We start from the raw sequence: 17,691 nt of genomic DNA on the forward strand, positions 1-17,691 counted from the left end.
TTGTTCTTCATTGCACTGCTTTTGAGCGCATTCTCTGTGAACACAGTACTTTTCAAAAATTAAAAATTGCTGGAAGAAATTATAGACGTTAAAAGTTGTTTCCGAAAAGTTTACTTAATGTCAATAATAATTGACAAACTGTCAATGTATAAAATTGTAAATAAATAAATCATATTATTGAATGAAATATTCATATTAATATATATGTGAATTTTCTATAAATGATAGTCTATTTTTTCCTTTGTTGAGTATTTTGAAAGACATAATTATCGGATCAACAGAATCCTGACAGCCCTGAAAGTGGTACACACAAGGAGGATATAGATTGAATTGAATTATTCTACTATTCTGAGTCATTTCCTTTAAATTATAGAGCTTTCTCAAAAATGTAGAGAAATCCTCAATTTTATCAACAACACCCTGATGAATTCAATAACTTGAAAATTTCCAAACCGAGAAACTTTGGGATAGGCTACATAATTAGTGAGAAGTTGTTATCTGCCTGTTCCACAGCAAATAATTCTTGATGTCTGTTTTTGGCGAGCCAAAGAATGTTACTTTGTTTTGTCTATTTTTGGTTGATAGTGGCAGCATAAATGTACTGATATTTGGTCAATTTTATGGACATAGAATCAAACTATAAAACTCTGAGACGGGGTATGCTCAGAAAGACTTTGGAGATGCCAACAACAGGGATAAAAATAAATTTTTATATAAATTATCTACAGAAAACATTTTTTTATTCACTATTGATAATTTTTAAATCTTTTTATTTCATTTATCATGATAATTCTGGTTCAAAAGTTTTGTATTATACCTCCAGAATCATGTCTATCGTTCTTGGTATTCCTTGAAGCAAGGAAGCTCCAAATTTGGTATTTTGGAATAAACAAGATGCCCAAATCCAAATGTATGTCTTTGCTAGTGGGTTGTGCTTCAAGGTAAAGGATATTAAATGAGGTCACAATTTATTTCCAGTATTCATAGACAGTTGGAACTGCAATTGCCTTTGTATTTTATTGGTGAGTTAACTATTTATCTAGCCCGTCCGTAATAAAACATTCAATTAAGAGTGTTATCAAATCTTGGATCTTCTGTATCCTAGTCCATCTTACAAATTTACTCATAAGTTTGTGTAAAGGAAAGCAGTTTAAACTTTTCATCAGTTTTTCTGTTTATTGTTTACTAAATTACATCTTGATTTGTTGCAATATTTGTGGCTGGTAGCCTAATAAATTAATAACTTTGTATTGTAGCTAAATAAATTGTAAGTTCATTTATAATCTACTCTGTATACAGAAGCTGAGCATGGGATCAGGCAGAGAAAGCTATCAGTCATCTATATAGTGACAGCGATATTACGTTATAAAGTCAGCACCTGATTAACATGTCAATCCTAATTCCTTGTCTATCAAGAGCAAAAATCTCTATCCTTTTCCAATTCGGCATCTTTGCTAAATTTAGCCTAAATTTAAAAATATAATGAACTCCATATCAAATTAATTAAACTACCGTATTCACTATTTACTATAACTTACTATTTAGCATTGTGGCGGATGCTACGACCTGTTGTGGGTCATCTTATCCAATATCGTAATCGATGACCAGGCTTCCCCGGATAGATCGTGTCAAAAATTAAAACTGTATTCCACACATAGATGGCGGCGTCACAGACCAGCATAGTCATCATTGATAAAATCCTCCAATAAAATTTCCCCCTCAATGAGCCACCTTGATAGGGTGTTCTTGAACGCAATAGGTGAGCGCCCCTTCACTATGTGCAGCAGGGAGCAGGCAGTTAAACATCTTGGTTGCAAACACCGGAAAACAATCCCTGACCTTAGCAGGCGACGGCGTGGAACTTCTAAGTTGATTCTCCCCCGAGTGTTGTAGGTGTGCACTTCCTCTCTTCTTGAGAACGTAGACTGGTGTTTTTTTGACGTGCAAGAGTGATGCTAGTATGTAAAGTCCAGACACAGTATGGATGCCCAGACAATGAAACATGGGCTGGCAGTGAGCATCAAACTTGTTATATGTCATCACACGAAGTGCCTTTTTTGAAGCAGGAGAAAATTATTAGTATGTCATCACACGAAGTGCCTTTTTTTGAAGCAGGAGAAAATTATTAGTTGAAGAAACTGATTTCCTCAGTCTGTAACTCCTAAAAAGTGTTTCTATATTAAAAGCTTTTAGTGGAAAAGAATGGATTCAGCACACATTAAAATATAAATTGATCATTTAAACTTATAACAAGAGCATAAACAAGAATTAGTAATATATAAGATCAACCTAATTATATCACATATACCGGGATCTACGGACCATAGAATTGGTGTAAATATGAAACATTAATACTCTTTCTAATCATTTCCACTGACTTACAATATCACTGATTTACAATATCTTATTATTGGCTCTTAGTTCTTTAATTTCTAATAATTAGAAATTAAATATGATATATTAATGTAATGATATCATAAATATGATATATTGTAAGTCAGTGGAAAAAATTATTTCTTTCCACTGACTCACAATATCTTACTATTGTCTCTTAGTTCTTTATTTTTTAATTGAGGCATTTCAATTTGTGTCATGCAATATTACTTATGAAATTATTGTCATGTATGGAGTTGGTGGTTCAGTCCCTTCAAACAGCCCACTATACTTGTCAGACTGGAATCATATTCTCATCCTCACTGGAGCCAACTAAGGTCAACTGCTAGAAAATTCATCATGCAGTGCCTCTTTTATCTTATATATTCTTCTTCGTCCATTACCCACACTTGTAGGAATGATGACGTCATTTCGTCAAAATCAAAACGACAATTAACTAACATTCAAGTTAGTTAGAACCCTGCTCTTCAACTTAATGTCACTTTAGCCTGATAGCATTTGAGACAGGTCATCATTCAGAAATTCCTGGACGTGGTAATAAGCCCTGGCTCTCAGGAAACCGGTCACAACTCTCTCAAACACGTTGAGGTCCAACTACTTTACTCCTGCAGGCAGCCTGTTGAAGTAGCGTGGTGCTGAACTTCTATAGCATACCCACGATCCCTGGAGGCGCACCCTGGGGACATCACACAGCTCTCGATGCCAGTGTTGATACTTACTTACTTGATACTTGTTGCCGTTGTCGAAGACTGGGGATTCCAGATAGACAGTGTCATGAACAAGGTTGGTTGGTACCCATTTTGGCTAGTCGTTGGAGTAGAACTGATTCAAAAAAGGGGCTCATCCTCAAGCTCAGCAAATGAGTACAGTGGCCTGTCGTTCAGCTTCAGCTTCACTGTGCTAAGCAATCTATCTCTTGGTAAATTTCTCACTTCGCTGTGCAGCCTGTTGAACATCCGAATGGCTGCTGCTGGGGTAGGTGCTGCTCTTGTGTGGGATGCCTCATCTTGTTGTGGTGATGCACATCAGTCCGAGTCAACAAATTTTGTTTTTTTTCTTTACGTACATAAGGCAGAGAAGGAGGATGTGGCTAAATACTGTTCGAATATCCAGCCTAACAAAAATGGGCTTGCAATGAGCATGATGTTCACTTACAGTAATGATCCTGACAGCCCGTTTTTGCAGCTTCAGTATTTCCATAACCTTGGCTGAGTGAACCCACATGAGTAGACCGTAGGAGATATGATAGTAGAAAAGTGCATGATACACCATGACCAGATATGCCTCCGTCACATGTCCCCTCAGCTTGAGCATAAGGAAACAGATTGGGGACAGCCTCTTGGTCACTTGCTGGATGTGGCTGGCCCAACTGAGCTTTGAACCAAGCATAAAGCCCAGCAGGTTCCTGATCAAGAGACAGACTTCGCGACAAACTGCACATGATTTTTGTGTCTTGCTTTTGGTTCAGTTTTTGTGATGATCAAAGACCTAAGTTTTCTGACAAATATATTTATGTTTGCTGGTGATAGGTTATGCTCTTGACTAGTGGTAGACTTGTAGAGCACAAAATTTGTACAAATTTTTGAAGAGTTGCTTTCTGCAGTGACTTATTTGGCCTGAGAAGGTAATGGTCGTGGATGCCCACCTCTGTAGTAGCATCACATCATTGAAGCAATGTGGATTAGTGAATCATATGTTGGCCGTGACAAGGTACTTCCAGCTTGCAATGTACATCAGTTTCCTGAAGTATATTACACGAACTCTTGCAAACATCCTAAATATGATGATTCCACCTTGACCTGTTGTCCAAAGCAACTTCACTGGCTCGGCGTCCATTAAAATATTCTTGAGGGAACAAATTAGAAAGCTTGTTTTCTCCTCCTGAAGGTTTGTTAGCTTCATCCTGTTTGCTCTGAACCAGTTCTTGGTATTGTTTAGTAGTTCTAGTTTAACTAACCTTTCTGATGCTTACTCTATTTTTCTTCTAGCAGTCAGTTTGGTGATATTTATGAAGATACTTGAGTCCTGCTTTTCTGAGAAGTCATTTATGAGCGAAGGCCCCGAGAAAATGTTTTGCTCCATGACCAAGCCTCACATTCCACAATGAATTAATTCCATTGAGATTGAATTTCCAATGATTGCAATTGTATTAGGAAATAAATCTCAATCTACTACTGTAGCTTGAAACATTATTTAATAAAAATGTTAGGTAATTCAATGTGTTCAAATAGAGGAATCCTACGATCAAACAAAATGGTAGGAGAAATATTATGTTATCCAAGCTCTTATGGAGTTGTTGAAGGGTCTAATTTTATTTACAATGTCATGTAGGCCTACACAATAATTAGACCAGTCATAATTATAAAATTTTTATTTCTTGTTTCAGACTTTCTCCGTTTTGAGAACCGAAACACTTTTCGCAAATGCCTGGGTAAGTTGTTCTCATAAACTATACATCATAACATTATTATAGTAACAGTAGATTAATTTTGGCTCTAACTGAAACCCAAAAGAAGGTGGATGGTGAAATTATACCATTAATATCTTAATTTATTGTAATTACTAAATTACCGTAAAATTTTCAGCTTCATGGGTGTAAAATTTCATATTAATTGATGAGAGATAACATGAACCTTTGACTCCTACCATAAGGGACTCAGCTTTGATTTTTTAGGGTGAGGGCAAGAGTTTGATCAGTATTTTCTCGGCAGCCAGTACCGTCACTTCGAACATTCTCTACACTGGCTGTATGCATGCAGAGTGAGAAGTGAAGATGTGTGAGAGACATTCTCACCCCTACATCCTTAACACACCAGCCACTATTTCACCGTTTTAGGGGTAGATGCTCAGATTTTTCATCAACTTTGAATTGACGGTATCTAATCTGTGAATCGAAAATGTCCAGAGAATCACGAGTCATAAAACATGAAATTTCAACACAGAGGGTTTTTTATTTTGAATCCGGTTTGTAAAGATAGGAGTATTATATTGGTTTCAACAACCACGTTTCAAAGATGCTACTTACCCCAAAACCCGACCTTAGAAAACGAATAGTGTAGACCTGTACTAATATATATATGTTTTTTATTCAAAAAATCCATTCAATATCAGAATACAGGATCCCAAATAATGCAGTATACTCTGTTGATAGGGAGTTCAAAATTAAAAATTTTATATCCTAGTGATAAATTTACGTATGAAAATAGTAAGTCTATTCTTATTGGATCTCTAATGAAAAGCAAAAAAGTTCATGGTTTGTATTAAAGCAAAACATCTATTAGAAAAGAATTACCTGTCTTCACACCTTCCACTTTCCACGTCCTCCCATTACAGTATATTTATTACTCCACGTTTATATTTATTAATAGACTCCACGTCGGTGTACAAGTTTTCTTTTGTCGACGTGTAGCACAATTATGTTATTCATAAAGATTATCTATTGTACCATGTATTTTTTGTGCAGTAAACGATTTGATTTGAGTATTGTATCTTTCTCTTCAATACCGGCTGTGTCAGTGAAAACGGATGCTTTCCAATGGAGCAATTGATCAGTATCAGTAAATAAGACAAATATGAGTATAAGACAAATTGCCAAAAATTAACCTTAGATCTGAGATTGTTAACAAATGATACATTTTAAAAAAGTATGTTCAGTATAAGGCTTTTTGAGAATATTGTAATTCCTTTTACCTATTCCTAGCGTTATGTGTAACGCTAGTTCGCCTCCATGGTGCACATTGGGTAACGCTAAATGGACTAGCAAATGATGGCGGTCAGACAAACTTATGTTCTCCTGACCAAAAACTACACAACATCCGAAGAGATAGGAAATATACAGTGTTTATGTGGGCATTTGAGACTCATGAGCTTTATATGTATTGTGTATCTGCTATACGCTAAATAATAATACCTATATCATAATATCTGTGCAGAAAAAAGGTACTACATAATAATTTTCAGGAAATTTACGGTGTATGTATATCTTTCTTGTTGGACTGTACATTTCAAAAATTAGCAGGCTATTAGATATTATTGAATCACCATGTCTTTAGACTTAGTCGAAGTGAACCTCATGAAATTTCATTAGGGCAGTTTTAAGAAAATACTATTCCCACTATTCGTTAGATAATTATTGATCTACTGATTATTTATTATCTTGTATTTTTGCAGTAAAAAAATTTCCCATACTTCCATTTCCTAAGAAATGGTAAATTTGAATTTCACTCTTGTTTTATCCTTGCCAATTAATTTATGTATACCAGTGTTTGGCATTAATTTATCTTACCAGTTGTGATTTCACTTGAATCTAATGTTTCTATTCCAAATTTACTATTATTAAATCCAGTTATTACCTACTATTTGACTTATATTATACTGTACCGTATTAAAAGAGTTGATATTTTCCTATTTCAGTTTCTATAAAATTCCAATATTGAATTTCTTAGGATTCATTTTAATTAAAAATGAAGTAATACTTATATAGTAGAAATCGTTAAAATGAAAGCGAATTTCTTGTTATTTTCCGAAATAGCTTCTTGAACTAGTTTTTCCAATTACTGTGAGCAAATTGATAAGCTAATTCTTTATCAAAAACTTTATCTATTTATTAGGTTAGCACAAACTTACAACGATCGGAAAAGAAAAAACAGGCTATTGCCCAAAACTTCCTCAATTTCCTAATTTATTTTCAAATTGTCCATATATTATACATAGGTTTTGATCATTCCAATTTCTACCCCAAATCACAATCTGAAAATATACATTAGAATAAAACAAACAATTTTAAAGTGATCTGCAGTGATCTATCTCTTGTTATATAGGTTACAATTTTAAAAATATCTTGAACCTTAACTATGTTATACTGACACAGCTAAGTTGATAAGACATAAAAATTGAATCAGTGATTATAGTACTTTCCTTGTAGGCAAACACTGCAGTCGTGTCAGTGTGCGTTAAGTCATCTCTTTTTATACTGAGGTGCGGCCGAACCTGCAAAGCATATACAGCTGCAGATAAGATTAGTTGTAAATAAAATTCTCACGTGTGAGGATGGCGTAGCCTTCAAGGCTAGACTGAGCTGTGAATACGTTTGAGTCTTAGTTGCAGTTGAGCTAAGAGCGCTGCTCAAATGCGGTTTACGCTTCAGTGAACGTTGTTTATTAATTCCGAATCACCAATCTAGCGAATTGATTCCCAAACTGTTCAAAGGCCACTGCTTTGAACCAACAGTAGACGAATTGTTTTCAACGCTCTATGTTGCCTAACTAGTCGAAGTGTTCGTTCATGAATAACGGTTGTGTTTCATTAGGGAGCGCTTATCTGTTTCAATATTTGGAACTCTTCTATGAAACTGTGAATCGTCAAATGAAGTATTATTCAACAGTTAATATTGTGAATGTGAGACAGTGTGATTAAATACAGTGTTCAATTTATTAGCCATGATATTGCTCACTAGCATTTGATTAATCAGACTGAATTGCCAGCTGTCAGTGAATTAGTGTGAGCCCTGAATAGCAAGTGTGCTTTAAATTTATTTGGATAGCAGTAGGCCTAGTGTTGCTAGTAGTTATCGTTCATGTGTCGATAGAATTTTCGTTTTTGTTGGAAAATTTCAATTATTGATATTTGTAGAATCAGCAAAAACTGTTCGATTCTTCTAATTCTAGGTCATTGTTGAAAGTGACATGAATTTCTCAAACCACTTCAGTTGAATAGACCTATATTTCAGAGGTAGTTGTAGTTAGTGAAGATTTAATCAAGTGGATGTTTTCCTGTATTCATTGTAGGAAAAATCTGGATTCCAATGTAATTTCTTGTTCAACTGCATCGTTATCAAGGCCACCTCGACTTGATATTTATTCATGAACGTTTTGAATTTGAATTGTTCTTTTTCGGCGTTCCAATGTAATTTTTTGTTTGAACTATATCGTTATAAAAGCCATTTATTGATTTTCATGAACGTTTTGAATTTGAATTGTTCTTGTTCCAATTGTTCATAGATGAGCTTATCGAATGTAACAATAAACTTTTGAATTACCGGTATTCGAAAGAGAAGCATCCTGTAGGATCGAACAAAACGTATATTTTCAAACTAATTAGACCTATCACAGGAATATGTTTCTAAGTATGATTCTATCTTCGGAAATTTATTATAACTAGAATGTTGAATTGAACTTTGCACTCAATCGTAGCAAAACCTATATTTTCAAATTGATTAGACCTATCACAGGAATATACTTCTAATAAGTGTGGCTCTATGTTATGAAATTTATTATAACTAGAATGTTGAATTGAACTTTGCACACATTTGAAACTTATTTAGAAAAATAGACCAGTGATGGCATCGAAAAATCCAGATCTGAGTCCTTTACCAGTTGAACTGTTGTCTCTGGATCATAGTGGTTTGTATGTAAGACGTAGAAACACAGACTTTTCTCTCGGCGACTATGAAGAGTTGAACCATGAAACTCCACCTCCGTTACCTCCCAAAAACAATCATTTTCGAAAAAGTAGAAATCTGTCGAATGAAACTGATCATAGGCTCGCAAGTCCTCCAGCCAAATCAAGGTAAAACATTTCTTCAAGATTATTCATCATAGTGTTCCTAAAAAGAGTGGCTCAGTAAAACGAAAACCACGGTGTTCGACAAGCTGAAGCAAAAAAAAATGCCATTAGAAAAATAATTAGAAGCCGATAAACTCGATATTTTATCTTTAAAATCACTTTACCTGTAAGCTTTTCGAGGAATTATGTTCATAATTTTTTGAGATGAGATGACTCTTCAAAAATAAAAAAATAAATAATTAATCAAATAATATTAATAAATAATTATTCTAATAGATATTAAATTCTAAAATAATTAGAAGCCGATAACTCGATATTTTATCTTAAAAATCACTTTACCTGTAAGCTTTTCGAGGAATTATGTTCATCATTTTTTGAGATGAGATGACTCTTTAACAAGAAGAATTCCGGACTACGGAATAACTATTATAAAATATTTTTCCCTAGAACAATATTCTAGAATCTTTCTAATAATATTAATCATTATTTAAACCAAATTTCAGTTTTAAGCTTGTGGAACCTCGTGATGTTACGAGAGTTGTTCTTCCGGGACAACCTGAAGAGATAACTATTAATTTCTGTCTAAAAAGCAGTATCCAAAATTTTTATTCCTCAATACTAGATCCTTTTTTCCACGTTAATTTACTTTGGGCATAGATGACTAGACTAGATTGTTCATTGATTATCAGTATTGTTCTATACATCGTAAAACAATCAAGTTCGGCAATTTAAAGTTACATTGCTCTTTTCCCTACTCATTTTCAAAATAAGCCCTAAAAAAAATATTTAAATGCTATAATTCGATAACACAATAATTTAATTTCTCGCTTCTCAGTTCTCCCCTATCAAAGAAGGTCCGGCTAATTTTTGATTTATTCATATTAAAAGTTGGCTACTCCTATTATTTGTATATTTATTAAAAAAATCATATTCTACTTCGTATGAGACTCGTACAGACAGCTTGTTCTAAAGTGGATTGTTGAACTCGACTTACATACATATTTTGCCGTCCCTAACAGAGTGACCGAAATAACTTCCTTTTAAGCACGATAGTCGCAGAACACAAATTAACAACAAACTAGTCTAAAAATGTGCTCTCCCGTGTTCCGCATCGCCAGGAATAGGCTTCCATTGTAAAACGCCCTTCCATAATATTATCTGCCATCGTTTTCCTGTACTGTTCGACGTTATCCTGTAACAGTATTTTTAGTCTGAAGTAAGTTTTGTTCACGCAAGCTCTATGTTCAATGAATAGATTTGCTGAAGGATTGTTTGTGAGATTTTTGAAAATCATAAATCTTCAGAAATTCTAGACTCATCATTATATTGAGATACTTATCTATTACCTATTTGTGAAATTCAAGCTACGAAACCGACCTCTTTATAAATATATTTAGTAAGGTACAACGTACAAGTGACATTGAAAGCGATAAGTGAAAAATTTCATAATTTTTGTTTGTTTAAATTGAACTGTGTTTGTATTTGTTCCAGTGTGGTAACATCTCTTGACAAAATGTTCTGCTCCCGATGTGGAGATGGCTTTGAGCCTCATGAGAAGATTGTCAATTCCAATGGAGAATTATGGCATACACAGTGCTTTGTGTAAGTAGTCTGCATCTTCAATTTATTAGTGTTTATGATAGTATTAGATACATGAAATATTAGTATTATTAATATTATTATTAGTATTAAATATTAGTATTAGTATTATATACATGAAAAGCCTTAGTAATTCTCATTCTAAAGATATAAAATTATATACGACATTTATGTTTTATTGAATATTAAATTTTATTGAGCTTACTATGTATGAAAACGTTCATTGAAAATTGAAATTTCTAATAGTATTTTTCTATAAAACCACACACAATAGAAGAATATTGTTTCTATCTTTGTGAAACTCATTTCGGGAAGTAATTTGTGAAAACTCTGAAAATTTATTGATACAGATATTACATTGATTATGTAAGGAGTGAGTTCCACAAGACAGGAGAACCACTAATTAATTAGTAACATGATCTTAGAATGATTTGTGAATTGGATCTATAACTTTTATTCTAATACAAACTTTTATTGTAAGTCATTGATCTAAATATATTATACACATTTGAAAAAACACTAAGCCAAACAAGAATAACTCAACTGATATACTGGTTTACAATGTACCTCTAATGTGCCTAAAATAGATTCTTCGTACATTGTAATGCAATATATTATTTGTTTGAGTTTTTAATATATAGTATCGTGTCTTTTCAAATGGACTCTAATCCATGACTTCAAATTGAAACTTAATTGTATTGAATAATACTAATTATTGTTGTGAGGTACATAAATTATTATCAGAATACTGTCCTTTATGACAATTTTCACACATGCATAATGCATGCTTGGTTATAGGTGCGCCCAGTGCTTCAGGCCATTTCCAGATGGAACCTTTTATGAGTTTGAAGGCAGAAAGTACTGCGAACATGACTTCCATGTTCTCTTTGCACCATGCTGTGGAAAATGCGGTCAGTATTTACAACTGTACTTATCAATATGATTTTATAACCTTGAATTATACAGTATCCTAAATATATTAGTAAGAGACATAAGGAGTTTTGATATTACTCCAATGTGTCCAGTTCCACCAAGCTCGGTCAATACATAAACATGGTCAAATTAGATACGCTTCACAACGAGTGCACTGGAACATAAATGATTTCTATGGCGATAGAATAGAATCACTGCCTTTATTTTTCCTAGAGAGCGGAGTTAGAGCGCAGTCGGCACTTTCTTACATTCAACTATCTGTTACATGATATAAAAATAAAAGTACAAATAATTTTAGCGATAGTTACTATTGATAATTCCAGTACACACTTCTAAATCGTAACCGGCTTGACCATGTTCAAATGTTTTGACATGTCAGAGCTTGGTGAAACTGGGCACAAGAGTTTTGGATCATTTGTTTTTACATGTTGTATTAGAGAGAAGCAGGTTATCTTTAATCATATTATACATGTAACTCCCGGCTTGGTTTCGTATTTTTAAATTGAAATATGAAAAATATACTTGAATGGACTTCTTTAATAAATAAATAAATGTATAAATAAATATTGATCTGTGAGACCTGAAATATCTGCTCCAACTCTGATCTATCTTTGCCTATCTTTTCATTATTCAATCTCTTTGATCTCTCAAGTTTCACATTAATTTCCTTCAATACGTTTTTGCCCGCCAGCTGCATGTTTCATAGTAAACCACCATTTTTGGCAAGGTATGTTTCCTTCTATCTTTTTATCAGCTGCCCCACCATGCAGTCATTTTTTGTAATAGCAATCTTGCATATATGTACTGTGTTTTCATCCATCTATTGATTCAATTATACACAATTCATTAAAATGTTTGGGGGAGGACCAACAGGCCTCCAAAACTGTTTCGAGTTTTCAATCATATACCAGACCAAAAAGTAGGTTTAGTATCTTTACATTTATTGATTTGTGTCCAATTATCAGTGCAAACACATAGTGCCGGTTACACAACAGCCGGTTAAATTTTAACTGTAATTAATTCCACGAGAACCAATCAGAGAAGCCGTCTTTTCAAAAACCCCTTCTCCGATTGGTTCTCGTGAAATTAATCACGGTTGAAATTTAACCGGCTGTTGTGCAACCGGGCCTTACTAATAAGATTTTTTATTTCGACAGATTAAAAACGTTATAATATTTCAATGATTGTGGATTGTGATTTACAGGTGAGTTTGTGATTGGGCGCGTGATCAAGGCGATGAACGCGAACTGGCACCCGCGGTGCTTCAGATGTGAGGAGTGCGGCAAGGAGTTGGCCGACCTGGGCTTCATCCGCCACCAGGGCCAGGCACTCTGTCACGACTGTCGCGCTCTCGCCCGCGCCGCCGGCACCGGAAAACACATCTGCCACAAGTGCCAGTCAGTCAAATTCATTTATCTTGTTCAATTTCATGTTGAGTGACATTTAATTCTGTAGTTTCCCATTCCTTTCATTTTCATTTCATGTTCAATTCCTCAGTTTTTCTTTCTATTTTAATTCCATGATAGACAATTTTCTGAACAATGAGTAACGTCTTTTTAAGTAGTTTATTAACAACACTAAAAATGTGGTTGACAACATCATTCATTTGTGTATTTATTATGGAAAAATAGCATAACATCACTCACAACACAACTTTATTCATTATCAAAATTTCGGAATAGAATAGTTTTTGGACCATGTCTGTTGTTCTTTCCCGATCATATTTATATGATTTGTTATTAGGCTTCCTCCTGCAGAATTTTGTTGAATAGATTTTGTGTGGAATTTTTTTGTTTTTGAATCGATTTTGTGTGGTTTTTTTTATTTTTTGAATAGATTTTGTGTGATATATTCTTCGTATTACAAGTAGTAATTCTATGAACGAAAGTCATCAATGCACTATTTCAACATATTCAGTACTAAGCTCTATATCTTTGTTTATACTCGAATATTTCATGAGATTGTAATGTAGTCAACAGGATAAGAATATTATGTGAAGATACCAAATTGTATTGACAATAATATTAGTTATTATCATTAAAGAATATTACATGGTTTTTAGGGACGAAATCGGCTCGAATAGAGCAATAAAAATCAGAGAATGCCTCTTCATTCCATGTCGACATTATTGCTATAGTGAGGTCCACGTTATTATGGCAGTAGAGAAACGCGTTAGAGAACAGCGTTGCCGATACTCTGCCTTGCCACTGCCTTCTGTAGAAGATAGCTGATACCAGTATATCTAATGAAATATTAACTGTTTATTCTTGTTGAATATGATCATGTAATATACTAATTATAAATGCTCGATGTTTAACCGCAATCGAATATGGTAAAAAAGGAGTTTTAAAACTCTAATTTCAACCTCCAATACTCAAGCTTCTTTATGTTATTTTATTTCTTTTTAATATTTTAATTGAATTGTTTTTCGTTATTTAAGTTATTTTAAGAAATTCGTAACTTCGATTAACTTTTGAAGTAAATATACTTGTTTGTTGTAGTGGAGTAATTGATGACAAGCCGTTGCGGTTCCGTGGTGAGGTGTACCACCCGTACCACTTCAACTGCACCGCCTGTCAGGTGGAACTCACTTCCGACGCCAGGGAGGTCAAGAGTCGCGAAGGATTGACTGCCAACGAAGTGGTCAGTTGTCTTAATCAATATTAATATTACAAATACTCAATAACTAAATTATTTATCAACAATGTAATCAATATATACTCGAAAATGAAAGCAGTCTCAACATTGACAGTAACCCTCAACATCGATATACGCGATGTAATCGATTTTATATTTTCATCTACTGAAACTATACTGGAATTTGAACTGTTTAAAATTACTACTAAATCTATAATGTTAGTCCGGCCACTAACGTGACGTTTCGACTGACATGCTAACAGTCTTCGTTAATAGCTGACTTGCAAAAGCACACAAACTACCACATGACTGATTCGAAAACGAGTAGAACTAACTGGTTTTCGACTATCTGGTCAAAAATGTCTGGCGAAACGTAAAGTAACGACATTAATAAATTAAATATTTTCATCTATCCACTGATATCCTACTGAAAGTCAAACTAACTACATTAGTCTGTAACAGTTTGGTTTCGTAGATTTGTAATCAACGTCTCTCAAATCTATAGTCATGAGTAAGTTTCAAATTGTTATAAGTTTCACCGTTAGAAATAAGTTTTTAGTAATCACCCCTCATTAAATGTCGAATTTACAGAGACTTATATAGGACAGACTAGCTTTGTAAATCTTGAAATCTTCCGGGAGAGAAACAGTTTTGGATTAATTCTGTTGTTTATCACCCAATCATTGTTATGATTTTGTACAAGTCCGTAGAGCTTTGAATTATTTTCAAAAGTTCAACTTTTCAAAGCTTCAAATTAATGTTTTATGTTGATTTGTATTCTTCAATAGAGTATGTATTTTGTGTTGGTCGTTTTCAGAATGAGCTGTATTGCTTGCGTTGCCATGACAAGATGGGCATTCCGATTTGTGGAGCTTGCCGCCGACCCATCGAGGAGCGAGTTGTCACTGCTCTCGGCAAGCATTGGCATGTGGAGGTTAGTAGAACATGCCCCTTCATTATGTTTCATCACTGTTACTCTTTTTAAGATTATAATTCATTCAATAGAATTTATTTCAATCACAAACTGTGATTTGACAAGTAATTATAAAAGAAGATTGTAATTTTTAGACTGTGATTTGACAATTAATTATCTACAAAAGATTGTAATTTTTCAACTAGGACTAGGCCTACTTGAACGAATATATTGGTAAAAATAAGGATGAGTTTGCTAGAGTTTTATTATGGTTTGAAAGATTCTGGAGTGTGGGCCATGCTTTGCCCAAATTCACAAACCACACCACAAGTCGATTCAACCCTGGATCACTAAAAATCATAATAAATTCAACTCATAGCTTTACTCCACCATCAAATGGTCAACACACAAGAATTTATATTTTTCTGTAAAGACACTTCGATCTGTTTTACAGAATATGTTTGAAACTTCTTCCGTTACTTGTGACACATAATACATATTACTAATTACACGTAAATTTCATCAAACTTCTTAAAATAGAAAATTTAATTCCCTCTATTCTTATTTCGCATTTAGTCTCATACTTCGTCATTGAATACTTTGGTTCATGTGAATTGTATTTTTCAGCATTTCGTTTGCGCTAAATGCGAGAAGCCATTCTTGGGACATCGTCATTATGAGAAGAAGGGCTTGGCGTACTGCGAAACTCATTATCACCAGCTGTTTGGAAATCTGTGCTTTGTTTGCAATCAAGTCATTGCTGGCGATGGTGAGTTTGTACTTATTATGAATTAGTTTAAAAAAAACTGATTTGAACAGTTATTTACTTTATTATTATGAATATTCATGTAAACCAGAAGTCCTGGTTTCAGACCCCGGCTGGCTAAGATATTTTTCTCGGGTCACTCCGTGTTTTGGTTGGACACGTAAAGTCGTCGGTCCCGTCTACCAAAAACAGTGCAGATCATGACAGAGGCCCTGAATTGATCAGGTGTGACCGCAAAACTCGACATCAGACCTGAGCCAGTCAGGTTACTCTTTTGCATTTTCAAAATATTTATTAGATTGATGTTGTTAACAGATTTGATAAAATTATAATCAAAGGCCCAATACTAAGGCCATTATTTACAAAAATAAGGCCCAATTCACATTGAAGTGAAGTGGCGGTGTTGTGCCACTGCCTTTTTGCCCCTTCCACGCCATTCCTATCTCCTATATCCCATATGAATATGATTCAATGCAAACAGAAGTCGCGTTTCACCACGCCACTTCTGTTTGCATTGAACCATCAACCATGTTTTGTATGAGAGTTGAAAAGTCAATTCTACTTCTATGTGAATTGGGTCTAAAGTTGACGCATGAGCTTTAGGCTTGTTCGTGAGTAATGAGACGGATGATGCTGCATTTAGGTTAACTTGAAACTAGCTGGGTTCCGAACCACCGGGAAACTATCTTTAAGTCACTTCTCTTTCCTGGAATCAACTTATGTATTCATGTATTATTTTTACAAGAGATGACTGACCGGGAGAGAAAAACTTAGGATTCTCCTTGTACTATAAAATCACTTCACTCATATAGGCTAATTTATTCAAATTGATAAAAACAATACGAAACGTATAGTACCATTTTATTAAAAGGCTTTTAATAAAAGGGTACTACAAGTTTTTATATTCCTTGTACTATTTATCTCCCAAATTTAGATTACATTTTGAAAGTTCGAAATAGGGTTATGATTGATTTCACTCTTCTAAAATTTAGTCCATTTTCACTTGTAAACAACTAAAACTAAGAATTTTAAATTTTGACGGTTTAAAGACTAGATAAAACACAAAAATATTACACTAATTGCCGTTAGTTATTGAAAAATGTTTGCGTAATTTGTTTGAGTGTATATAATAATATATGTTTTCTTTACAAATAATATTCAACCATCTTACTGGGATTGAATCTTGAATGACTTTTGTTTCAGTTTTCACCGCCCTGAACAAAGCTTGGTGCGTGCACCACTTCGCCTGCTCGGTGTGCGACCAGAAGATGAATCAGAAGACCAAGTTCTATGAGCTGGATCTGAAGCCGGTCTGCAAGAAGTGCTACGACAAGTTTCCCGCCGAATTCCGTCGGCGCCTGCGCAAGGCTCACGAGGCCACGCCCAAGAAAGTGTCCGCTTGATGTCTCGCCTCCGAGTGCTTTACTAATCCCGCATCATTCGATTAGTACTAGCCACCTCAATGATTAACACGCCCAATCAAACTAGGAATGAACAAAATTAACGTGAATATAATATATTTTAATACGCATAACATAGATCTGTTAGTAACATAGTACTATTGTAAGCTTTAATAATTTTAACTTGAAAGTACAGTAATATAGACGTTTTACTATCAAATATTTTATTACTTGCATCGTATTGCAATAATTTTATTGTAGTATAACTTGATATTTGACAAGTACAGTAATATAGATGTTTTATTATCAAATATTTTATTACTTGCATAGTATTGCAATAATTTTATTGTAGTATAACTCGATATTAATCAACATTATTTATTCCATATAGAATTCTTGTAATTATTAATTTTAAAATAATAAGAATGTGTTCATGTTTGTTGTATTAATAATTATTATTCATTTTCCTTGTCCACTGATAATAT

The 17,691-nt window shown here is 34.0% G+C and overlaps 1 protein-coding gene across 2 annotated transcripts; it reads left to right on the forward strand.

The window, feature by feature from the left end:
• Positions 1–865: 865 nt before the first annotated feature.
• LOC111064050 (LIM and senescent cell antigen-like-containing domain protein 1) lies at positions 866–17,481 on the forward strand. 2 transcript variants are annotated; one of them, XM_022351712.2, is made up of 9 exons: positions 866–1,022; positions 4,781–4,825; positions 10,450–10,560; positions 11,356–11,468; positions 12,695–12,887; positions 13,992–14,133; positions 14,945–15,061; positions 15,668–15,809; positions 17,010–17,481. In XM_022351712.2, exons 2-9 carry the CDS (start codon positions 4,818–4,820, stop codon positions 17,207–17,209), a joined length of 1,026 nt encoding a protein of 341 aa, XP_022207404.1. In that variant the 5' UTR covers positions 866–1,022; positions 4,781–4,817; the 3' UTR covers positions 17,210–17,481. The 2 variants fall into 2 exon arrangements, with proteins under 2 accessions (XP_022207404.1, XP_039286586.1); XM_039430652.1 differs by lacking the exons at positions 866–1,022; positions 4,781–4,825 and adding an exon at positions 7,523–8,961.
• The last annotated feature ends 210 nt before the right edge of the window (positions 17,482–17,691 follow it).

Source organism: Nilaparvata lugens, chromosome 1, assembly GCF_014356525.2.
Source record: "Nilaparvata lugens isolate BPH chromosome 1, ASM1435652v1, whole genome shotgun sequence".
In the NCBI taxonomy this organism is placed as follows: domain Eukaryota; kingdom Metazoa; phylum Arthropoda; class Insecta; order Hemiptera; family Delphacidae; genus Nilaparvata; species Nilaparvata lugens.